The following is a 26,523-nucleotide window of genomic DNA, read 5'->3' on the forward strand; positions in this document are numbered from 1 at the left end:
AGCTTTGTTCTTCTAGTTAACTGTTCACTTCCAGTTTCCATATGCTAGCGGTGAACCGGAAGTGACACAGGCAGCTCCGTGGAATGCACTGCCCGAGCGGAGCTGCCTGTAAGGTAAGTATGAGACTTGCAATGAGGCTGCATTTGATGGGGCACAGTGAGGCTGCATTTGATGGGGCACAGTGAGGCTGCATATGATGGGCACAGTGGCTGCATTCAATGGGGCACAGTGGCTGCAAAGGATGGGCACAGCTGTATTTGATATGGCACAGTGGCAGCATTTGATATGGCACAGTGGCTGCATTTGATGGACACAGTGGCTGCGTTTGATGGGCACAGTGGCTGCGTTTGATGGCACAGTGGCGGCAATTGATGGCACAATGGCTGCGTTTGATGGTACAGTGGCTGCGTTTGATGCCACAGTGGCTGTGTTTGATGCTACAGTGGCGGCAATTGATGGCACAGTGGCTGTATTTGATGGCACAGTGGCTGCGATTGATGGTACAGTGGCTGCGTTTGATGGTACAGTAGTGGCAATTGATGGGCACAGCGGCTGCGTTTGATGGCACAGTGGCTGCGTTTGATGGCACAGTGGCGGCAATTGATGGGCACAGTGGCTGCGTTTGATGGCACAGTGGCTGCGTTTGATGGCACAGTGACAGCAATTGATGGGCACAGTGGCTGCCTTTGATGACACAATGGCTGCGATTGATGGTACAGTGAGGGCAAATGATGGGCACAGTGGCTGTGTTTGATGGTACAGTCAGGCTGCATTTAATGCTTTTTTGGGTTTTTTTTTTCAGAATTTTTCAGTTTGTTTGCGCCACCCTAAAAATTTTGAGCACCAGCCACCACTGTTCAGAGTGCATGCAGCCGGTGACATCAGTGGCGCATGCGCTTCAGAGCCCATACCGTAATTGGTGGCTCCCACTGGATTGAGGCCACTCATGTAGCTGGAGGCGCAAACCTAGGAGGAAGACCAGGTCAATTTGGAAGCCTTCTCATCTGTGACAGCGTGGTGCTGGCGGGCTTTGTTTTACGTTAAGTCTCTCATAATGACATTGCCTTGCAGCGGATTTTTTTTTTCTTTAACTGTGGTTTACTACCGCTTTAAGCAGCAGGTTGGCCCTGGACAGCAGGTGGGCTGTTTCCCCTGCGTCCATTTAAAAGTTTAATTTGCCATTTTGGAGTATACCTTTAAGCCCAGCAAAATGTATGTCCCTTTCCTATATCACAAGGATTCTTTGTCTGGCAAAACATAAGATAAAGCCGCACATTAGGAGCAGTTAATATTATAGGAAGATGATATGCTGTTTGAGCCTTCTTGGCTCTTACCTAACACATCACAAAGTGATTGTGGAATTTTAAATAGCTGTACAAATGGCTGACATAGAAATTTAACTTTGCTTTGACCTTATTTTAATTCCGAAGATGACTGCCGAATGACTTTGTTGCGACGAAATGTAGGCAGGAAGCTAAATCACTCTAGAGTATAAAATCTTTGTTTTGGCGTAATGTGGATGCATAAACATTTGTACCCCATCCTAACCTTATAAACATCACAATCCATCAGTACAATTACAAGAAAGATTGTTTGTTTTCACACTTAAAGCAGACATGAAATAGAGTGTCCTTAACTTAATCACCACCTTGATTTACCACATTTGCATACATTTGCATATTAATTGGACTACAGATTAAAATTGGTTTTGTAATTTTAATTAAGTGTCCGCAAAGGTAAATGATTAGAACTGTTTAAAATACGTTCTGACACAAATAGCAGTTAGAGCCTTTGTGATGATGTTTTTGTGGAATTACATTCAGAAAGTGGCTTTTTATGGCAGTAATTTTAATCTTAAATAGATTATACAGTCAAACAAAACTGTGGATTCATAATCGTTTTTTTTCCCCTTCTTTCTTCTTCCAAGATCCATTTAATATTTTCGCAGATTTTCTGCACTTGATGAAAATGTCCTTTTTAGTTCTTGTTGGTAGGGGAATGAGTGCTGCTCGGCTGTTGAATTGCCGACTTTTAAAGATGAACTCCAGGCAAATACGCAGATGAAATATATATATAGGAGCCGTTTTACTTGACAAAGCCTTTGCATTTTTGTCCATTCAGTTCTGAGATTTACACCGCTCTGCCACATAGCAAAGCCTTGTCTGGGAGGACTAGAGACCTGATTTTTATATATATTGTTACCCCAACATATTTTTCCCTCAGCCTGTGATTGGGCAGTGAAAGGAGATTGATGAACTAATTTTTCTGTTACTCCCTCTTCTTCACTGTGGTACAACTGATTGACACTTTGTGCTGCTTCTCCCTTTTGCAGTTCAGGCTCTGCTGCACAGGAACTGCAGAAGGCTGATACCAAATCAAATTCAGGTATGCACACTGCTTGCATTTAAATAAATATACCGTATATACTCAAGTATAGGCCGACCCGAATATAAGCCGAGGCACCTAATTTTACCACAAAAAACTGGGAAAACATATTGACTCGAGTATAAGCCTAAGGTGGGAAAATGCAGCAGCTACTGGGTAAACAGTGCCCATCTGCAGCCTTACAGTGCCCATCTGCAGCCTCATTGTGCCTATTTGCAGCCTCGCTGTGCCCATTTGCAGCCTCGCTGTGCCCATTTGCAGCCTCGCTGTGCCCATTTGCAGCCTCGTTGTGCCCATTTGCAGCCTCACTGTGCCAAATTGCAGCCTCACTGTGCCCATTTGCAGCCTCATTGTGCCCATCGGCCTTTGATTACTAAAACAGCAGGTGTCTTCTGCTGTGTTATGCAGTCTGTTCAGCGGCCATCCATTGTAACAAAGCCCCGCCTCCTCCTTGTCCGTGGGCGGAACACTGATACAGTTTCCCAGCATTGTATCGATGTTCCTCTATCAAGGACGAAGAGGAGGCGGGGCTTTATTACAATGGACGGCCGCCTGCTCTGAATTCAGGAGTGCAGCATCGTTGCCACACCATCCCAGGAAGCTGCATTAGGTGGACTTCATTAGCAGGGCCAACAGGTGTTCATGGGACTTTGCATTGGAACTAGGCTAACTGTAAATGCAAATGCACTTCTGATTTAATTGTTGCAGCACACCTTTTTTTAATGAGAGGTCATGGCTCTAATAATGAATACTTAGGTGCATTAATGTCTATGTTTTATATCTGACCAGTTCTGCTGTCAAGTGTGGTGGATAAACCTTAAGCTATTTGTAGCCAACATAGATATTAGATGGTGCTCAGAGGGGGAACCCAATCCAAATAATATTTTGTTTATATCATGGGTGCATTGAGAGTGCACACTTGTAGATTCTTGCTACCAGACTTAACTCAGGTATTGGAATGTTAATTCACAAGGACAAGCAGGAGATAATGCCCGCCTGTAAATGGAGGCAACAAAGAAATGCAACACCTCACTCTTGCAGCTCTCCCTTGGCATTAAAAAAGCATTCGATGGAAGTTCCTCATGCTTGGACTATGACTATCTATATGTTCAGATACTTTGTGTTTACCTTTTCTGGAAAAAAAGACATCTGAAATAAAGTAAACATTTGGTGCATGAAAAAAGGATTAGTTGGGACCGTTTTGTAATACTTGCAATGCTTTCACGAACAGGGCCCCTTCACACCGATATTTAATGACCCGATCTTCATTCCAGGGTTGGGAACATCCACCATAGCCACTCTCTCTAGAGACTTATAGCTCCACCTTTGGCATGCCCTGGAGCTCTATAATATGACTCCTGACCCTGCAAAGACCCTATCTATAACCACCCACTTCTCTATTTGGTTTACCTCCAGACAAGTGCAGTTTCCTTTCTGGTATCAAACTACACTTACCTACCCCATTTGCACTCAATTCTAGAGGCACTCCTCTTGCCTATAGAACCACTCACTCTATGGGCTGTTAACCCTTCTATATGAGAAGTTAGGAGGGATACCTTGCATAGAGGATGATTGGGAAAAGGTCAAATTCTCACATATAAATGATCTATGTCCTACTATAAATGTATATGTCTACAGTATCAAAATCTTTTAGAACTCAATCACATTTACTTATCGTCTAAACATTGATGGAGACTCAAGTGGCTTCCAACCAGAATGAATTTTTGAAAAATAATGCTGTTGCAGTAGATTGTGCAGGCGTGTACAATTACTGAAAACTCCACAACTTCAGCCCCCTATTTTTTTTACCTTTTTTGCTGAAGTTATCCTTAACAAACATATTTACATACCCAGTCAATCCAACTTTGCCCTGCTGTTATCTGCCATCTTCCTTTCTGATGTCATTGGGAGCTGGCTGTCTCTTCCCAGTTCAGGCTGACTCCTTGATGACCTGGTCCACCCTGTCTTCACCACCTGGGTTAAAGCTGATGCCTCTTGGGGTGACATGCATATCTCACAAAGTTTCTGTGGCAGAGGAGAAATTCTCATCTAGGCAAGAATGAAGGAAGGGGATGAGCTGGAATAAAAAAAAAAAAAAAGTAAATAGAAAATATTGACTTTTTAGATTGTGGAGAGGAGAGAAATGTATCGATCAGAAAAGCTTTTTTTTTTTTTTTGGTGGGCTTTAGGCCCCTTTCACACTGTCGGACAGTTCAGGTCCACCTGTCAGTTTTGTTGGCAGACCTGAACAAGCGCTCCATGCTAGTCTATGGCGCGACGGATGTCAGCGGTGACACTAAAAGTGCTGGTGGAGAGAGAGGTGCACTTATGCTTTAATTGTTTAAGTAGAACTAAATGCATTTTTTTTCCATTTTGGATGGATTAAGTGAAGGGTGTAACCCTTGTCAGGCTTTTTCTTTAAATAAGTAAGAAGGAATTCCTCCAAAGTGAGGGAATCCTGGGATATCACCAGAACTAATACTGCCATTGGAAGATTTCCCCTCTACTACTGTTCTGGTGTAAACCCAGAATTTGTCATTTTCTTTTACTTTCTCTTTTAATGATAACAGTAAACAGGACAAATAGAGAGGGTGAATCTCCCTAACGGGCACAGACAGCAATATGAACCTGACAGGGGTTCTAATTCATCTCCACTCTATCCTAAACAAAAAACAATGATTTGCCTCTAGTTACACTTTAAGATTAGGGCTGGGGGGGGAAAGGAAGTTAGAGTGCATGTAAACCTTAAAGTGGAGCTCCATCCAAAAGGGGAAGATCCGCTTGTTCGGATCCAACCCCCAACACCACACCCCCCCACCCCACTGCCACATTTGGCACTTTTTTGGGGGGAGCGGGTACCTGGTTTTGACAGGTACCCGCCCCCACTTCTGGGTAAGATCGCCAGTCGGTGATCTACGACATTTATGCCCCCTCCTCCTGTTGCCTTCTGGCACACAGATAGGTCCCAAAAGACGGTGGGACCATTCAGAAAGCACAGCGCTACTCGTGCATGCGCAGTGAGTAACTGGTTTCAGGACCCGAAGCTGATTGATGACATTGCTGGATCCCTGGACAGGTAAGTGTCCTTAGATAAAAAGTCAGCAGCTACAGTATTTGTAATTGCTGACTTTTATTTATTTACTTTATTTTTTTTTACAGACTGGAGCTCCTCTTTAACTATTAGCTTCTCTTAACCACTTCAGCTCTGGAAGATTTTACCCCCTTCAGGCCATTTTTTGCTATTCAGAACTGTGCTAACTTAACTGGCAATTGCTCGGTCATGCAACGCTGCACACAAACAAAATTTAGATTATTTTTGTTCACACAAATAGAGCTTTCTTTTGGTGGTATTCGATCACCACTGGGTTTTTTATTTTTTTTTGCGACATAAACGAAAAAAAAAAACCTTTTTACGGTCTGCTATAAAACCTATCCAATAAAAAAAAAGAAAAAAAGATCAAATTTCTTCGAAAATTTTGGCCAAAATATATTCTGCTATATGTTTTTGATAAAAAAAAAATCCCAATAAGTGTCTATTGATTGGTTTGCTTTAAAGTTATAGAGCCTACAAACTATGGTGTATATATAATAGAATTTTTATTTTATTATACTACTAAATATGTACCTATAATGTGTAATGTGTGTTGCTTTTACTAACTGATCTCTAAGTTTTTCATCCCTACAAAGCACAGATATCATTCCCTGTGTACAGAACACTTTCCCCATGTTATAGAGATGAGAGAGGGTAGGTGTTCTGTGGTCATAACACACTTCTTGTCCTAGGGTTACAACACTGCTCCTCCAGTTACTATACAGTAATGTGTTATAAACTCTACACTTTTTATAAAAAAAAAAAAATATCAGCCGCTTGTCATGGAAATACTACATAGTTGTGACAAGAAATCAGTAGAGCTTCTCTTTCGAATATTAACCACTTCAGCTCCAGAAGATTTACCCTCTTTTATGAGAATTTTGTTTCTCATGGTCTGACAGTCCTTCCGGTGCATTTTGGCAAACCCCAGGTGGACTGTCATGTGCCTTTTACTGAGGAGTGGCTTCTGTCTGGCCAATATACCCTACAGGCCTGATTGGTGGAATGCTGCAGAGATGGTGGTTCTTCTGGAAGGTTCTCCTCTCTCCACAGAGAAATGCTGGAGCCATGTCAGAGTGACCATCAGGTTCTTGGTCACCTCTCTGACTAAGGTCCTTTTCCCCCGAACGCTCAGTTTGGCCAGGCGGCCCGCTCTAGGAAGAGTCCTGGTGGTTTCAAACTTCTTCCATCTACGAGTGATGGAGGCCACTGTGCTCACTGGGACCTCCAATGCTGCAGACATTTTTCTGTACCCTTACCCAGATCTGTGCCTTAATACAATCCTGTCTTGGAGGTCTACAGACAATTCCTTGGACTTCATGGCTTGGTTTGTGCTCTGACATGCACTGTTAAAGCGTTTGTTACCCTAAAAAAAAAATTAAAAATGGATCCTGTCCCTTTAAAGCATGGTATACAGCACAGTGCTTGTGCTGCATAATTTGGCCCTCTCTATCACTTGAAATACCTGGATGATCGTGCCAGTTTCTACCCTCCCCTCTGTAAACTGACTACGGTTCATCATGGCTGCTGAGCCCTGACACTGTGGTCAGTTTACGTGCCTCCGTCATCCGCTCCCTGCTGTCTGCTCTCCTCTCTGCTCTCCCCCCTCCCCTACCTACGTGTCAGTTCGTGAAAGTGCCCGCCCCTGCCCTCACCCCTCCTGCTGCTGAAATAACACGTACATTCTCATATTATCCACTCTGTCTCCTAATCCTATGTCCCCCTGTGTGTATGATTTATAAAAAAATACAGATTATACCTAATTTCAGAGCGCCACTCTGCGTTCATGTCACAACGTCAGCGGGAGAATCTTGGCCCACTGCAGCTGTCAGACAAGAACAGGAGAGAGACAGCCAGTCACGTGAGCGCCGAGAGGTGCTCTGAAATGAGGTATAATCTGCATTTTTTTTTTTTATATATAAATCATGCACACAGGGGGAAACAGCACTAGGACACAGAATGGATAGTATGATGAGGTCAGAGTGTCTTTAACCACTTTAACTGTGGGACCTTATATAGACAGGTGTGTACCTTTTCAAATCATGACCAATCAACTGAATTTACCACAGGTTGACTCCAATCAAGTTGTAGAAACATCTCAAGGATGATCAGTGGAAACAGGATGCACCTGAGCTCAATTTTGAGTGTCATGGCAAAGGCTGTAAATACTTATGGACATGTCATTTTTTTTTGTTTTTCATTTTTTAATAAATTTGCAAAGATTTAAACAAGAAAAATAAATTCACGTTGTCATTATGGGGTATTGCTTGTAGTATTTTTAGGAAAATAATGAATTTAACCAATTTTGGATTAAAGCTGTAACATAACAAAATGTGGAAAAAGTGAAGCGATGTGAATACATTTCGGATGCACTGTAGTTGCTGTGATTTATCCGTGATCATTGACCATTATCCTGCTTCACAGAATGAGCCAGTGTGAATCCCTGCAGTTCATGGAATCATTATACTTTTTTGCTGTAGTGATGAATGGCTTTTCATATAAGATGGAGTTGTGGCTGTGTGTTATGAAAGGACGGATAGGTGTACGCACTTTATAAATACATGCTGCATTTCACACGAGAGAAAATATATCTTCATAGAAAGTCAGTTATCAAAACCAGATGTACCAAGTGGAACATTTTATATACATTAATAACATTACTTACCTGTAAGTTCTAAGCAGCCTTTAACGGCTTCAGCGCGGTGCCAGAACTAACTGCCAATAAACTGCCAAGTTGGGGCTGTTGGCAAGACGAGAGCCCGGTAAGATTATGCGAGCACAGAACATTACAGTATCGATTCGGGAGAGAGCCCACCGCAAAGCCTTTGATGGGGGCTTCAGTGAAACATATAATTACATTCTGTAGATATGTATTTAACGCTCTGTATGGATTATGGATTTTGGACGTGTATATTATGTGATACAAAAGCAGCTATTTTTCCAACTGTGTGTACGCAACCTGTGAGGCCGCAGGTTTCAATTGGATGCCAAGAGTGTGTGAGAGAGACGTATTGGTTCATAGAATTGGTGTAGGACTTGTGCTTGGTGGCGAATGGGGGATTTCTTTTTTTTTTTGTGGTGTTTGGTTTGAATACAAATGCAGCAACTGAAAGAATTTTTGTTCTGACAAATGTATTTACTTTTGCATACATTGTCACAGAGCAGCCCCGATCCTATTCTTCCCTCACCATCGCGTGCTAAGAGGGCCTCATGCATGCTTGCTGACACAACCCTACTCGAGCTTGATCTTGATCCAGGGATGTGCACAAGAGCAGCTGATTTTCCAGCTCTCTCCCTCCTCATTGGCTCAGACAGAGCACCGCTGCTGTCAGTTACAGTCAGTGAAAAGGGAGGGGGGGGGCATAATTTAGCCCCGTTCTTTGTGTCAATGGACACAAAGCATTTTTGAGTGCTCCATTGCAAGTGGCTTGCTATGGGGGCGCTCAGCAGACGGGAGGAGACCAGAGCGCTGGTGGGAGACCTGAGAGGAGGAAGTTCAGAGCTGCTCTGTACAAAACCATTGCACAAAGCAGGTAAGTATAACACGTTTTTATTAAAAAAAAAATGGCACTGATGTTGGACAAGAAGGCCTGGCTCCAAATGTCTTGCTATGCTGACGCTTTAAAAGTTCCCTTCACCGGAACTAAGGGGCCAAGCCCAACCCCTGAAAAACAACCCCACACCATAATCCCCCCTCCACCATATGATTTGGGCCAGTGCACAAAGCAAGGTCCATAAAGACATGGATGAGTGAGTTTGGGGTGGAGGAACTTGACTGGCCTGCACAGAGTCCTGATGTCAACCCAATAGAACACCTTTGGGATGAATTAGAACAGAGACTGCGCGCCATGTCTTCTCGTCTAACATCAGCGCCTGAGCTCACAAACGCGTTTCTGGAAGAATGGTCAAACATTCCCATAGACACACTCCTAAACCTTGTGGACAGCCTTCCCAGAAGAGTTGAAGCTGTTATAGATGCAATGGGTGGGCCAACTCAATGTTGAACCCTACAGACTAAGACTGGGATGTCATTAAAGTGTGTGTGTAAAGGCAGGCGTCCCAATATTCTTGGTAATGTAGTGTATTAGGAATTGTTTTTCTATTTTTCAGGAGGAACACAAGACAAATAGTAGTTTTCTCAGGGTACTGCTTAGGAACAATTAGCATTTCTAGATGTTCCCTAAAACATAGAAATCTTCACTTCCTTAGTTTAGGTCCATTTTAAAGTAGGTCTTTCTTAACTATGAGGCTGCCATTGTAGACAATCTGAAGATACCTATTATTACTGACCCTCGAGCTTCATTATTTTGATACAGACACTGAACCTAAAACATTATGATAATTAGAAAAAAAACAAAGTAAAGTGAGAAGACTATATGAATACACTTGTTCTTGATTGGTTGCTTAAAGTTTAGCAGCAGGTGGGTCAGTCTGAGGGCCAGGCAACAAACATTTTCAGAATAAGCAATGGCAACATTCTTTTTCTAAGGAGAGGTTTCCTTTAATCGAAAACCTCCGAAAGGAACCCCAGTCGGCATCACCTGAGCCCCACTTCCCACAATGCACCTGCCTCCAAGCATGTCTGGTAGGAACTGTCATCTGGCCAAATCTCCCACAAAGCACCAACACTGCGATAACTGACGGTCCAGCTGTGAAGAAGCTTTAGATAAATATTCGCAATCACCCATTTGGGACACGTTACTTTTCCAAACTTTCCAGTTTTTCGTTTTAAAGAATTTATAAGTTCCACCCGCGTCCAAGTATCGCTTTAAGGATAGCAAGCTTAAATAATGGCGTTGAGGGGGAAATATAATATTACGATAATGTTCTTTGGTGCGGTTTGGAAGGTTTAGAAAACATTTGGAAGCATTTTTCTCATAAAGTCACTTAACTATTAAAGTGTTATCATGGCCTAGCCTCCTGCATCTTGCAAAGTACTTTTGTTAAATGCTGTCTCCGTGCTTGTGAGAGAGACAGTGGGGGGAAGCGGGAAGCCTGATTAGAAGGATTTCCATAAAAACAGGAAATTGCATTCTTTTAGTATCCTTGCATTAATTTAATAAAATAAAGATGCAACCAAATAATGAGGAGGTGAATTAAGGGTACAGTATCGTTTTTCAGTTAATGTTTGCCATTATCTAGCTCTGCGCAGCTATCAGTGATCTTAGCCGCTTTGAACGTTTTTTTTCTTTTTTTTTTTTTATGTTTCACGGTGCTCTTGCTGCAGAGGAAACTTGGTAATATCACTATTTTAATGGAAATCTGTCATTACTAATGTACACGTCGCTGCGTGGAAGGTAATACGAGTCACTCGTTCTGGACGGTTTTTACAAATGATTAACAGCCTTTAGCACCATCGCAAGCCCAATCACTCGGGCTAAATGAACTTCTCGTTTATCAAGTAACTGCTCGCAGATGGCGGCTGCCTATTCATTTATTTATTTTTTGCCATGAACGGACTGCTTTCCTATATTTTAATGAGAAGGATCGTCATTGCCTAAAACGCTGAAGACTTTAAAGTAGAACTTTTTTGATGCCTGGGCTGATAGTGATTAGAATTGCTTGAAGATTTTTTTTTTTTTTATTCAGCCTCACCTTTTGCGTCTCAGTCGGCATCAGATTTGTCTGGAAATAAAACAGCAAAAGGTGTAAAATGAAATAGCCTTTGTTTTACCTCAGAAACGACCCCTGTATTGGCAGGGCAGTTGTGTGCTAAATCACCTTCTTACTACCATATATTTATGTGCAGACACCTGGTCATCACACCTACACTATATGGCCAGGAGAATGTGGATGTCGTCTAAGTTGAGTTTACGTGTTTTTAGTTAAGAGTTAATACTATGGCTTACAAGGACATTTTCAACCTTTTCAACACAGAGGAACCCTTGAAATAACTTTCCGGTCTCAGGGAACCCCTGGTAAAAATGACCATATCTACAACTCATCATACATTACTGTGATGGTCAGTGGGAAGAATGGTCCTTACACTTGTGGTCAGTGGGACAAATTCCCCTCTTACAGATAGCTAAAAAGATCATTGGTGTCTGCGGGAACTTATCCGAGAGGCAGAAATTGCTCACTGCTCAAGGAACCCCTAGCAGCCTCTGAAGGAATCCTAGGGCTCCATGGAACCCTGGTTGAGAAACCCTGTTTTAGACTATTGTGCACATCCAACCTTGAAGTAACAGTTCAGAGAGGGCCCTTTTCTATCCTAACATGACTGTGCCCCTATGAACAAAATCCAGCTCCATAAAGACACGGGTTGATGACTTTGGTGTAGAGGAACTTAAATGACCTGCACAGTGCCCTGAACACAACCCTAATGAACACCAGACCAGGTGAGCCAGATCTTCTTGTCCAGCACCTGACCTCACATATGCTCTACAAATACAATGCAAAATCTTGTAGACAGCCATCCAAAAGGAGTGGAGACTGTTACAGCCATAAAGGTGGTGGGGGATTTCCACATATTAATGTTCATGGTTTTAGAATAGGATGTCCAAGCAGGTTCATATATGTGTGATGGTCAGATGTCCACAAGCATTTGGTCACATAGTGTATTTTCCATTGAACCCAGTGTAGCGATTTCACTGCAGCAAGATCCAGATCATCCACAAGGCAAACTGGGCAAAAACCTAGGGATTGATGGATGTCCAGCTACAACCCTCATGCTCCTGCAGTAAGCTGGTGTGATAGCATAAGTGGCCAAAAGTGTGCATCTGTCTTTCACTTCAACTCAGGCAGTTGGTGTCTACTGGGCTGGACCATGCCACTACAGACAATATAAGTGAGGCAATGTTGCTATGCCCATTGTTATCTTTTTCAGTTCATGTTTCTTTAATTTTGCTATGCTACGTCTTAACATAAAATGGGTCTTCAGATTTCCCTAGATGCTCTGGGGATTGAGTTTTCTTGCACTGTGTAGTCTGCACAACCAGGTCACTCTGATATTATGAAGTTTCTGTGGCAGTCTGTGTAATCTGTATACTGCACAAGTGAAAAAGCATGACAAGGGCATGGCCCTCTTGTCCCCGCCCCTTTAATAAGTGTCAGCACTGTAATCGGTGTAGGACCAGAGTCAATGTTACCATATTGGTACCCATCTTTGTCCATCATCTTATGAACCACAATGTAATTTTTCTAATTAATAATATAAAATCTGTTTATGTTTTTTGGATCACCTCTGGTTAGAACCGATCCAAGTGGGGGATATGTAGGATATGTGTTTTGTAGGTGTTTGATTGAATTGGCAGACGCTTTACTATGCTAATTCTATTCAAAAGGCCAATACAAACTGTAACAAGAAAAATGTTGATTGGTCAAAAAAGCAATTGTTTACTAACCTAGGAAACAAGGGTTGTAAACACTACAATTGGCCTTAAATGTTATTTTCAGTAACTGCAGGTAAGGTCTTTTCATACATTTATGTTAAAATCAAAAGCTTGATCAACCAGTCAGTTTACTTTACATCTTAGAAGGTGGGGAAATAAGCTGTATATCAGGGAATGTTTTTTTATTGATGGGAGAGTATTTTTGGAAAGAATAATCTAGGATATAATTTACATTATTGCATGCATGGAAGCCACGTAGGTGCATACTATAAATCGGCCATATGTGCTGGATGGGTGGAGTGTCTATATGTTAGGATATGACAGAAAAAAGACTGAGTACTTTAAATGGGACTCTGAAGGCTTCTAATCAGTACTCTGTTGGACTTTGTATTTTTGGATCCAATAAACACTACTCCCTGGAAAGAATAAAAGTTGCTGCCTGGACATTCATTAGGGTTGGAGGAGTTTGCATACTTTCTCTGTCTGTGCACTCCTGTTTCTGCATGACTAATACATTACATTAAATTATTAGTCATCATCATTATTAATATTTACAATATGCAACACTAAAGATCTAAGGGCCAGGGATGGCAATTATGGGAGTGCAAATAAGGAAAACAATATGTGTTAAAACTTTTTTTAAGGAGGGTAAATGCATCAACAATTTAATTGATATCTGACTTACTGTAAGTTTACAATAATTGTTTTGCTAATAAATATTTATTCAGTGACGACTTTTCTGAAGCTGCCGGCTTTGAGGCATGGCTTGTTTGATTGAAGCCTCAGACAGTCGATAAGGGAAGAGCTACGCTGATAAATTTCCTTTTGTGTGTAAACTCCAGCTTGCGTTATTGAAGACTGTAAACTTCAGGATTTTTACAACAAAGGAGGTTGATAAAACATAAACCTTATTTAGTCAACCTAAAACTCTTTCTGGCTAGATATAAAAATGTCATCATTTATTGTATTCCAGTTTTTAAATTTGCCTAAGAAAAAAAACATTTTTTTTGGCCCTGATAATAATAAAGATGATTTATACAAAACTGAAATACTCCCCCCAGAAAAAGACTGTAAAATAAATTGTATATGATTTTACTGGTTTTTATATGCTCAAATAAACAACAAAACCTAGGAATCCCTTTTAAAGATGGGATAATTCTTTTTTGCAAGTGTAAAAAGATTCTGCTTGCATTATGTAACAACCCTTTACCTGAAATAAAATATGCTGTTTCACATCCTGCAAATGCCTATGATATCATTGCTACAATGAAAAGATCTGAATAGTTCTGTTCTGTCAACAGCTAAGTGATCTACAAGCGCATTTTTCATCCAGGTTTTTGTATTTCGGATTCTGGAATGAAACAGCAGGGTTTTAAAACAATGTGTCATGGAACTGAGTCTCTCCCTTCTAATTTGCCGTAACACAAACCAGAGCCAGAGTGGAGCCTTTAATGTGGTTTGTCTTATTTGACAATGACATCAGTATCTACTCTTTCCTATTCTAGTCTTTCCCTACAAAAATGGATCACAGATTGGATGTAGCAGTGACCATGATCCTTTAAAAATGTTCTTTCCATGGAACAAGGTGTTAGAAATAAACAGACTAACAGTAAAAACAATTAATGGAACATGAAATTAGCACAATCATGTCTAGGGGTATTTCGTGCCCATTCACATATATGGACTTCTTGGTAGTAATTTGTGCCTTCGTTTTCACGTAAGCCAATGGGTGTTTTTTCAAAGAGAACCTAAATGGTAGAAGCCATGCCCCAAACGGGTAGGAAGAGGGCTAAAGTCTAAGCACCAGCATTGCCTGTAGGCTCCTTGCAGCTGATCTTCTTCTAAATACTGACATACGATGCCTTGTTCAATATTGGCTCTTTGTGTTGAGGTGGGCATCTACACAACCATCCTCTTCTCACCTCCCAATGTCTCCTGCTCTCTAACCCCCTTGCCATCTTTTCCTCTGATGTCTCCATGGTCTCCCCCATCCTCTAAAATTCTCTACTCCAATCCATCCAACTATCTCCTATTCTGTCAGCATTACCTTTTGTATCACTTTTGTTTCTTTGTTTAGAATATAAGCTTTCACAAGTAGGGCTCTCTGAACCCTCCTGTATTGAATTGCCTCCCTTAATTTTGTAAAACACTGTGCAAAGTGGTATACACTGTTCAGCCATAACATTTTGATCACCCACCTAATATTGGTTATGTCCCCTTTTGCCACCAAAACAGCCCTAACCCATCGGGGCATGGACTCCACTAGACAAAGCATCACATTGCCTCCTCCAGCTTGTCTATTTCCCATACTGCATGCTGGGGTGATCTTTTTCCCAGGTAAGTGACGAACATACACCAGGCCATCCACATGATGTAAAAGGAAATGTGATTCATCAGATCAGGCCCCCTTCTTCCATTGCTCCATGGTCGAGTTCTGATGCTCACATTGTAGGCTCTTTCGGCTGTGGACACGGGTCAGCATGGGCACCCTGACCAGTCTGCAGCTACACAGCCCAACAGAGAACAAACTGCGATGTAATGTGTGTTTTGACACCTTTCTATTAGAAACAACATTAACTTTTTCATCAATTGGAGCTACAGTATCTCTTCTATTGTCTCTCCAATTTCTTTAACACTTCCAAAAAAAAGAAATATTTTGCCTGCTCTGCGAAAAACTGCTCTGTTGCTGCTATAACCTCTGAATCCATCAAATGTCTGTCCTTTCAGTGTCTTTTTAAGGTTAGGAAATACTGTAGGTAATAGTTGGACGGTGCAAGATCTGATGAATAGGCTGGATGGTCTATGCACTAAACCCCCAAATCTTTCAAAAGTGTCTTGCCTGCCATGTATGAGGGTGCATTGTCCTGCAAAAACAGCACACCCTTCTTCTCTGCCATGGTACATTCAGTTTACCCCCAACATTTGAGAAAATAGAGCTCTAATCCTCCAAATTGGCAAAATATCATATGAAATAATCACTATTTATGTCTACAGTAACAAAATAGCTGTTACATGTTGGGAAAGGGATTGAGCCTAGAACCTTTCAGCCCTCCCTTGTACACGGTCCAGCCTTCGCTCCCCCTCATGCATCAATGATCCTTGGCCGCCCATGACCCTCTTGTTGGTTTTCCTTCCTTGGACCACTTTTGGTAGGTCCTTACCGCTGCAGACCAGGAACATCCCACAAGTGCTACAGTTTTGGAGCGTCTCTGACCCAGTTATCCAGCCAGTACAGTTTAGCTCTTGTCAGTCACTCAAACCTTTTTTTCCATTTTTCTCTGCTTTCAACACATCAACTTCAGAGCAAACATGTTCACTTGCTGCATAATGATTCCCACCCACTTCCAGGTGCCATTGTTAAGAGATAATGAATGTTATTTACTTTATCTGTCAGTGGTCATAATGTTATGGCTGTATACATCCTGTAAAATAATTATAACAGAAGAGCAGGGCCTCATGTCACAGATGCCCTCCTACTGTAGGTGAATAGTAAAAAAAATAATTTTGTTAATATTCAAAAAAAACTCACCCATATATGTCTCCATGCTTTATTTTGTTGATAAATCACTTTGAAAAATACCTCTCTAGCATTTTTAGCTGCAGCCATCTTAAGTAAAGGCAGATGATTCATGTAGCATCTACTTCCTGGAATCCATCTGCCCTTACCTCTGGCATGCAGAAGGGAGGATGTGCTTATCTGAGAAAACCCCTCCTCCCCTCCTTCAGATGAAGGACACACAAATGCCCAGGAAGACTTCTGGGATTGATGACATCATTTTGGTCTAGGCCAGAAACCGGAAAGCAGCCAAAGAAATGTAAAAAAAAAAGAAAAAAGAAAAAGTTTAAACATATTTGTTATTTAACCACTTCAGCTCCGGAAGGTTTACCCCCTTTTATGAGCAGGCCATTTTTTGTGATACGGCACTGCGTCGCTTTAACTGACAGTTGCGCGGTCATGCAATGCTTTACCCAAATAAAATGTACGCCCTTTTTTTCCACAAATAAAGCTTTCTTTTGGTGGCATTTGTGGTTTTTATTATTTTGCGCTATAAACAAAAAAAGACCGACAATTATGAAAAAAAACAAAAAAAAAAAAAAAACAATATTGTTTCTTTCTGCTATGAAACATATCCAATAAAATGTAAAAAATCAAATTTCTTCATCAATTTAGGCCAATATGTATTCTGCTACATATTTTTGGTAAAAATAATGCCAATAAGCGTTTATTGATTGGTTTGCTCAAAAGTTATAGCATCTACAAACTATGGAATACACTGTACTTTTGGAATTTTTATTTATTTTTACTTTTTTACTAGTAATCGTGGCGATCAGCGACTTATAGCAGGACTGCAATATTGTGGCAGACAATTCAGACACCTACCTCCTTCCTGACCAGAGCACTTTTTGCGATTTGGCACTGTGTCGCTTTAACTGACAATTGCACAGTTGTGCGACGTTGCACCCAAACAAAGTTGACGTCATTTTTCCCCCACAAATAGAGCTTTCTTTTGGTGGTATTTGATCACCACTGCGGCTTTTATTTTTTGCGCTATAAACAACAAAAGAGCGACAATTTTGAAAAAAAACGCAAGATTTTTAACTTTTTGTTATAATAAATATCCCCCAAAAATATGTAAAAAAAACATTTTTTTCCTCAGTTTAGGCCGATATATATTCTTCTACATATATTTGATAAAAAATCGCAATAAGCGTATATTGATTGGTTTGCGCAAGTTATAGCGTCTACAAAATAGGGGATAGTTTTATTATTCATTTTTTTTATTAGTAATGGCATCGATCTGTGATTTTTATCGTGACTGCGACATTATGGCGGACACATCGGACACTTTTGACACTATTTTGGGACCATTGTCATTTATACAGCGATCAGTGCTATAAAAATGCACTATTTACTGTGTAAATGACACTGGCAGGGAAGGAGTTAACCACTAGGGGGCAATAAAGGGGTTAAGTGAATCCTAGGGAGTGATTCTAACTGTAGGGGGGATGGGCTTCAACTCACATGACAGCGATCACTGCTCCCGATGACAAGGAGCAGTGATTTCTGTCATGTCACAAGGCAGAACAGGGAAATGCCTTGTTTACACTTCCCCGTTCTGTGGCTCCGTGACACGATCGCTGGGAGACTGGTAGACATCGAGTCCACCAATCCCGCGGGCACGGTCACGCTGTACGCGGCGAGCGTGCGTGCCTGCTAGCTCCGCCAATTAAAGGGGACATACAGTTACGCCCATTTGCCCACCACTGCCATTGTGCCAATGTATATGGCCGTGCGGCAGTGACAAGTTGTTAAACGCTATTGGATTTCTTATTATATAAATAAAAAAATAAAAACCCACAGCATTTAAAAAAAAAAAATATATATATATATATATATATATATATATATATAATATTTTTTATTTTTTTTTCTACTTTGTGATATAAAATTCCTTCATAAGTTTAGAAATTTAGTCCAAAATGTATTCTGCTACATGTCTTTGGTAAAAAGAAAATCCCAATAAGTGTATACAGGCATACCCCGCTTTACGTACCCTCACTTTGCGTACACTCGTGAGTGTTCGTAAAGTGCCTCGCAAGTACAGACACATTGATGTCTATGGGAAATCTTGGTCAGCTTGACATGGCACTGCTCTCGATCCATATGTGACATGGACACCAAACTTGGGGAGCACCGAGAGGGGACCAAGGACTACAACATATCCAATTTTGGGGTCGGCCAGCTTGCCCAAATAATCTACCATGTCGTAGTCCTCCTGGGTCTGCAAGTTTTGTGTCCCTGTCACTTATGGTTCAGAGCAGTGCCATGTCAAGCTGACAAAGATTTCCCATAGACACCAATGTTAAATGTTAAAAACCGGGAGCAGTGCCATGTCAAGCTGACCATGGTTTCCCATAGAGTTGGTGTATTTGCATGCATTGAGAAGTGAAAAAAGGTATTGCTTCACTTTAAGTACATTTTTGTTTTACATACAAGCTCTGGTTCCATTGTGTACTTAAAAGTGGGGTATGTCTGTATTAACTGTTTTGTGTAAAAGTTATAGTGTTTACAAACTATGGTATATATACTGGAATTTGAGCAGGTATAGACGCTATACTGGTAATGGTGGTGCTTTACGACTTATAGTGGGACTGTAATAGTCTGGCGGGCAATCTGACACTAATAGACCCTTGTTGTTTGTAAACACAGGGCTCTGTGCTGTGATTGACTACAATTGATTACAAGGTCTCAGCCATAGATCATTGGCTGGGACCTACTGACCAAATCCGGCTGAAGCCAGTGACAGTGCGGATTAGCAGTGGGTGACACATGCACACGCCCAGAACAGGCCGGAGGACATACATGTACGTGATCCAACCTGCCTGTGCCGGCCTGCCGCGGTAAATATGGTTTTGTGTGGCACGCAGTTAAAACTAGTTACTGTTGATCAAGAGAGTTTAGTTCTGCTTTAACTTCTTGTTTTTGAAGAGTCCGATACTGTTTGCTATACAGTAATACCTTGGTTTGCGAGCATAATTCATTCCAAAAGCATGCTTGCAATCCAAAGCACTCTTATATCAAAGCAAATTTTCCCATAAGAAATAATGGAAACTCGAATAATTCATTCCACAAACATTTATTCATATAAAAATGATCAAAATATGAGCAAAAGCTCATATTAATACTGTACTGTACTGTACCTCTGTGTTGGAACAAAAAAATGTTAAGGAGTCTGGTGTTCATCCATGTAAAGCTGTTCTGTATATGTACAGTGAAGCCGCTGGTGTAGAGTATACAGTGCTGTATGTGGCCAGAGGTTCGAGGGCGATGGTGGCTCCTAGCATTTCCTGGAGAACTTGGAGACACTCGGGAACTGGTGACATCACCTCCGGGTGCTCCGAACGCACATTACGCCCGCCCCACTCAGCTGGTAGTGTCTCCAGGAAGCACTGGGAGCCACCATCGCCCCTGAACCTCTGGCCACATACAACGCTGTACTGTATACTGTACACCAGTGGCGTAACGTACGTTCGGAGCACCCGGAAGTGATATCACCAGTTCCCGAGTGTCTCTGAGTTCTCCAGGAAGCGCTGGGAGCCACCATCGCCCCCGAACCTCTGGCCACATACAGCACTGTATACTCTACACCAGCAGCTTTACTGTACATATACACAACGGCTTTACATGGATGAACACCAGACTCCTTAACATTGTGAGTGTAATTCTTTTTTTTTTTCACAGTAAAACTACTGCTTATATATCAAGACAAAATTTAAAAAAAACGTTGCTCGTCTTTCAAAACGCTCATATACCGCGTTACTGGTAAACCGAGGTATTACTGTACTGTACATGTCATTATTTCTCTTGGATTTTCAGCTTTGCCTTCCTGCATACCTCAACTCTACCTGACCTTTACGTGCTGTTTAAACACCTACTCCAGTCTTTCTGCCTAATTCCTATTTCTCACATTAGTGTACAGTGTGAAAAATGGGTGCATTATAATAAATTTGTCAAATATTTTTGCAGCCACTATTTGCTACATCCACATAACATTATACTGACAAGACTTACCATAGGTCAATATCTGAAGATGAGCGTGCATTCTTGTTGGTGGTGGACATGGTGGTGCATCAAGCTGGATATCATTGATTATGTTATATCACTGAGTGTTTGTTTTTTTCTGGACATTTATTTGAACTTATTTACAATTTTGGGACATATTTTGTGTGTTTTTTCACGGGAACCTTGGCACGGTTGTGCTAGAGGAATAGACTTGTGTCACAGACTGTCATTATTATTTGTATTATCCAATCACTTATTGAATTTTTTGTGATATAGATATATATATTTTTTTTTTTTTTTGGGGGGGGGGGTTGCACATCACTTAAAGATTTATTACCATCTTCTATATTAAAGCTGGCATCATCTGTTTATATTAAAAAAAAATATATGTATATATATATATATATGTTTTTTTTATGGTCAGCCTGGCCTGTTTAATAAGTTTTCTTATTTGTGTGATATCACAACACACATTTATTCTTTATCTATTCAATATTGGTTTAATGCACTTATTTTAGGTTTATTTATTTTTGATATTTTGTGTTCTAGACCCTCTGGCGGGTGTTTATTTGTTTATTTCACATTGTTACTTAGATCCCTTTCACACTGGGGCGTTTTTCAGGCGCTTTAGCGCTAGAAATAATCTCTGCAAAGCGCTTGAAAACCGCCTCCCATTCATTGCAGTGTGTCTTTTCACACTCGGGAAGTGTGCTTGCGGGGCGTTATGAAAAGTCCTGCAAGCAGCATCTTTGGGGCGGGTTGGGAGCGCTGTTTTTAGCACTCCTAAAAACGCCCCTGCCCATTGCAATGAATGGGCAGCTCTTCCACAGCGCCTTAAAAGTGTTTTGAAAAATCTACAAAACTGGACTTTTTACCTTTTTTTTGGTAAAAAGCGCCCCGTTGGCGGCCGAAAAGCAACGCTAAAACAGAGCTAAAACGCCGCAGAAATTAGCGGCGATTTAGCGCTAACGGCTGGCGCTGCCAGTGTGAAAGTAGCCTTAGGGATTGAGCAACGCAGCACTTGTTCTATTTATTTTTTTATTTCTTAGTGTGGGGACACTTTTGGGTGTCTACAGCCACATTCGCATTGTCCTTTTCTGGCAGCTCATAAGAATCCTCCTTATATAGTGTTTGAGGTGTTGCACTCCAGTCACTGACATGCTTCTCTCTTTGCAGGTTCTTGCCCGACCACAAGAGGCTTTTACAGCAGAGCAGCTGCCAATCCCTAAAGAGCTCAGAGGTCTCTCTTAAATCATCAGATGACTTGCAAAAGTTCATCACAGAGCCTTCACCTCTTCCCAAGCTGAGGCCATCAGGACAAGATCAGATCCCACAATCCACAGAATATATTTTCACCTCTTTGAGAGAAGATACTTCGGAAAATGTAAATCTTATGATGTCAGAACCATCCTTCTCAAGTTTACATGCCGATTCCCAGAGGCCTTTGCATATTGTCTGGCCTCACAGATGGTAAGCACTCAATACTTCTTTGTCGTGTGTGGACATATGTATAGAAATATGTTTGCAAATGTATTTGTGTGTCTAACTTTACAGAATTACCAAACCGGCAATCTGCTTTGTATTATTTTTATCGCGGATGCACCCATAAACTTAGCAATCTGTTTTCAGGATGTGTCCAACCAGGAGGGGAGCGATGCTTTCCTCCATTTAAAAATAAAAAAATTTTTAAAGGTGAACTCCAGCAACATACCAAAATCTAGATAATGCAGCACTCACGTCTCTTGTGATAGATCCTAAATTGTTTTATGTGCAGCTTGCACTTGCAGGCTATATTACTCAATGCAGAAGCCCATTTTTTGCTTGCGTGATTTGCCTTTTAAAAGTCTATATGGAGCCTGGGGTTAATTTTCCAGGTTTCTCTGCTATAAGCTTTTCCCCTTAGGTGCTATCTTGGCCATACTAGGTGCTGGAGGTGCAGTGTTTCTCTAGCAGGTAGTGGCCCCCTCAGGATTGAGGAAGTTAGTATCTGCAGAATAGCCAATGGTAAGATGCAGTTGTATTTGTATAAATACTATACACTCACCAGTTACTTTATTAAGTACACCTTGCTAGTACCGAGTTGGACCCCCTTTTGCCTTCAGAACTGCCTTCATTCTTCATGGCATAGATTCAACAAGGTGTTGGAAACGTTCCTTAGAGATTTTGGCCCATATTGACATGATAGCATCACGCAGTTGCTGCAGATTTGTCGGTTGCGTATCTCAAGGTCCACCACATCCCAAAGGTGCTCTATTGCATTAAGATCTGGTGACTGTGGAGGCCATTGGAGTACAGTGAACTCATTGTTATGTTCCCGAAATCAGCGGTGAGATGATTTGAGCTTTGTGACATGGTGCATTATCCTGCTGGAAGGAGCCATCAGAAGATGGGTACACTGTAGTCATAAAGGGATGGACATGGTCAGCAACAATACTCAGGTAGGCCGTGGAATTTAATTGATGCTCAATTGGTACTAAGAGGCCCAAAGTGTGTCAAGAAAATATCCCCCACACCATTACACCACCACCAGCTTGAACCGTTGATACAAGGCAGGATGGGTCCATGCTTTCATGTTATTCAAAGTCACTGAAATCACCTTTCTTCCCCATTCTGATGATCGGTTTGAACTTCACCAAGTTGTTTTCACCACATATAGATGCTTAAATTGAGTTACTGCCATGTGATTGGCTGATTAGCAATTTGTGTTACCATGCAATTGAACAGGTGTACCTAATAAAGTGGCTGGTGAGTGTATGTACACTATATTGTCAAAATATATTGGGACGCCTACCTTTACACGTACATGAACTTTAATGGCGTCTTAGTCTCTAGGGTTCAATATTGAGTTGGCCCACCATTTGGAGCTATAACAGCTTCAACTCTTCTGGGAAGGCTCTTCGGCAAGGTCCATAAAGACATGGATGAGTGAGTTTGGGGTGGAGGAACTTGACTGACCTGCACAGAGTCCTGACCTCAACCCGATAAAACACCTTTGGGATGAATTGCAGCGGAGACTGCAAGCCAGGCCTTCTCGACCTACATCAGTACATGACCTCACAAATACACTTCTGGAAGAATGGTCAAGCATTCCCATAGACACACTCCTAAACCTTGTGGACAGCCTTCCCAGAAGAGTTGAAGCTGTTATACTGTAGCTGCAAAGGGTGGACCAACTCAGTATTGAACCCTATGGACTAAGACTGGGATGCCATTAAAGTTCATGTGCGTGTAAAGGCAGGTGTCACAATACTTTTGACAGTATAGTGTATGTTGTAATTTACATGGAGAGGATTTTTTTTTCTCATGCTCATCTCTTATGCACTTTATGACAACTGTTTCAGGGACATGATGTGGATTCAGCTAGACTTTAAAGCCCAACTCCACCTCTTTAATAAAAATAAAAAATAAGTAGACTAGTGCTGGTAAGAAAAAAAAACAGTATTCGCTGCAATACTTTTCTCCTCATAAGTGATGTCCCCTGCAGACTAATCGCTCTGAGATCCAACATTGTTCCTTTTCTGGGTTGAATGACACCCAGCATAATACAACCTACTTCCTGTGAGCCTAGAACATCATGGAAGCACCCTTCGGGGTTCATCCTTACACAGGGTGCGTAATCACTGCTGAACGGACCAGACCAGGGGCTCACACTTCATAACCTGCCACCTGACATCAGAGGAGAAGAGGAAGGACCCTTGATGTCTAATGATTGCCCAGAAGGCTGGTGGACTCCACTGCTCTGCTCTTCCGTTGGAGTTAGTAGTCAAACCCTGTGTAGGCTCAGTGTTGGAGCTTACATGGAGTTGATGATGTCAACCTTCTGTTCATGTATGGGCCTGGTGATTGGCTACTTGGACCTAAGCACTGCATTCTATGAGAACATCACATGCATCCTCATGCTCAGAAGCACTTTGTGCTTGTGAGGGCTTCAATGGAGCAGTAGGGAAGCATGTAAAATGTACATGACTGAGCCTTTTTACCAGAGGATAAAATGTGATGTACATAGATGTGTAGCCCCTGGACCAGGCTGTCACCACTGTCCTCACGCTACAGCTGACATTTCCTACTTCCCTGGCTGTTAGTGAAATTTGGGGAGCGGCTTCATGGGGAAAGAGAGGACATAAGCGCTGTGACAGCGATGTAACTCTAGCCAGTGTAGGAAAAGCCCGGCTCATTACCAAGGATGCAAAATACACAGTGCAGCCAGAGAAAGGAAGAGCCCACCCAGGGACCTGTGAAAGACTGCTGGGAGCCACATGGAACTGTGGGGGAATGTAGTCCCCAGGAGACATCCTTTATTAAGTGGAGAATTGTAAGTCCCTGGAGAATGGTGTGCTGCCAGAGATACTTCTTGTCACCAACGATTAGCACTGTGTGAAAAAGCGGAGTGTGCTGCCACATGGGCTCAGAGCCCGCTGCTGTCAGAGAGATCCTGCAAGTTGTTACCTCGGGTGTATAGCCCAATTAAATGCGTCTTCTCCAGTCTTGGCGTGTCAGAGGGTGTGGTATTGCTGGAAGGGTCGTCTGAAATCAGGTGACCCATCAATGGCTCCTTCAGGAGTAAGGCCTGATTCACACCAATGCATTTTTAGTGCATTTTGCAGATTTGCACTACAGAACGTGTTCCATAGGGAACCAAGTTAAATGGACTGTAGTGCAAACCTGCAAAATGCGAAAAACACTAAAAATGCATATGTGTGAATCAGGCCTTAGTGCTACATGTATAAAAAGGAGGGGACTATTGTCCATCTGCTACACATAGTACCATCAAACTTTTGCTATGGAGCTTGGTGATTTTTAGTTAGAACCCTACTTTATCTAGTGACCTTTCAAAATGTACTAAATTATTTTTTTTATCACTATATAACTGCATTAGGTGGTGTTTTTTTAAAAATGTGCATTGTAATTCAGGTATTAAATTGCACCGTGGTTCATGTAGCTTATATTGCAGTGAAATCAGAGTTTTCATTTTAAGCCTCAGCTTGGATGGCGATTCTTGCTACCACTATGAACAGCTAACCTACATCACAAAGCAATGGCAGTGTTGTGACATGCTCCCATAATCATGGCAGACTTACTCTTGTAAACTTCGGCTTGCCTCTGAAATAAATTAGGATTTAAAGAGGTAAAATGTCCCGGTAATCTTGCAGCATTGGGCTCGAATATTTTAATCTAGTTTTTATTCCTCGCAGTTTGTTTAATCTGCATGTGGCCTGATTAGACCCGGAATTCATCCACAGATTACGGGCTGTTTATTGCAGAGCAGCGGCTGCTGATCACTGGGTCATGTTCTCTGTTTGCAGGTGAACCAGTAAGTGCGCCACACCGACAGGGGCAAATCGCCTTTACGGAGGATTTGACTTGCAGCGCATAAATTCCAGAAGCTCTCGCTGATCATCTGCAGCATCTGCTCCATAAAGGGATTTTCATCTCTCTCCCTAAATGTTCCGACATCAAATTTAGGGATTGAAAGTTGAATCTGTCTTTTGGATTTGTTTAATCAACTTCACACGTCTAGTTCACATTTCTATCCATTTTTTCTTTTTTATTTATGTGAATAAATGACTCCCAGCTGCCCTCCTGTGTCCTCCGAGGTTCATAGAAATATTTTGTTAATAAAGTTGGATTTAGAGCTTTGTAAAAAATAAAAAGTATATATATATTTTTTAAGGGTAAAATAAGAAGATAGTAGCAGCTTTGCCATTTTTTTTTTGTTTTGTTTAAAATAGAACTAGAGGCAAAACTTTTTTTTCCATTTTGGATAAAGTAAGGGAGGGTTATAACCCCTGTCAGATTTTTTTTTTTCGCCATCTGTGTCCCATTGGGGATATTTACCTTCACTTCCTGTCCCATAGCCAAACAGGAAGTGAGAGGAAATCCCTGTAAATTAAGGGAATCCCTTGGGGCCCCATAGGTCAGCAGAACTAGTGTCCCCATTGGAAGATTTCCCATCTATTACTTTTCAAAGGGACAACTGAAAATTTGGGGTTTTCTTTTACTTTCACTTTTAATGATAATGGTATACGGGACACATAGAGAGGGTTGAGTCTCCTTAATGGGTGTACAGATAGCAATAAAAACTGACAAGCGTTCTAATCCCTCTGAACTCTATCCAAAGTTAAAAGAAAAGTTTTGCCTTCAGTTATACTTTA

The 26,523-nt window shown here is 41.5% G+C and overlaps 1 protein-coding gene across 6 annotated transcripts in view; it reads left to right on the top strand.

The window, feature by feature from the left end:
* GTDC1 (glycosyltransferase like domain containing 1) overlaps positions 1 to 26,523 on the top strand; it is a 465,360-nt gene that overhangs the window by 188,129 nt on the left and 250,708 nt on the right. For all 6 annotated transcript variants that reach the window (XM_073634225.1, XM_073634224.1, XM_073634226.1 and 3 more), the window contains exon 5: positions 21,548 to 21,841. In XM_073634225.1, coding sequence (XP_073490326.1) covers positions 21,548 to 21,841 — 294 coding nt within the window. The remainder of the gene's footprint in view (positions 1 to 21,547; positions 21,842 to 26,523) is intronic.

Source organism: Aquarana catesbeiana, linkage group LG06 (genome assembly GCF_042186555.1).
Source record: "Aquarana catesbeiana isolate 2022-GZ linkage group LG06, ASM4218655v1, whole genome shotgun sequence".
Classification (NCBI taxonomy): domain Eukaryota; kingdom Metazoa; phylum Chordata; class Amphibia; order Anura; family Ranidae; genus Aquarana; species Aquarana catesbeiana.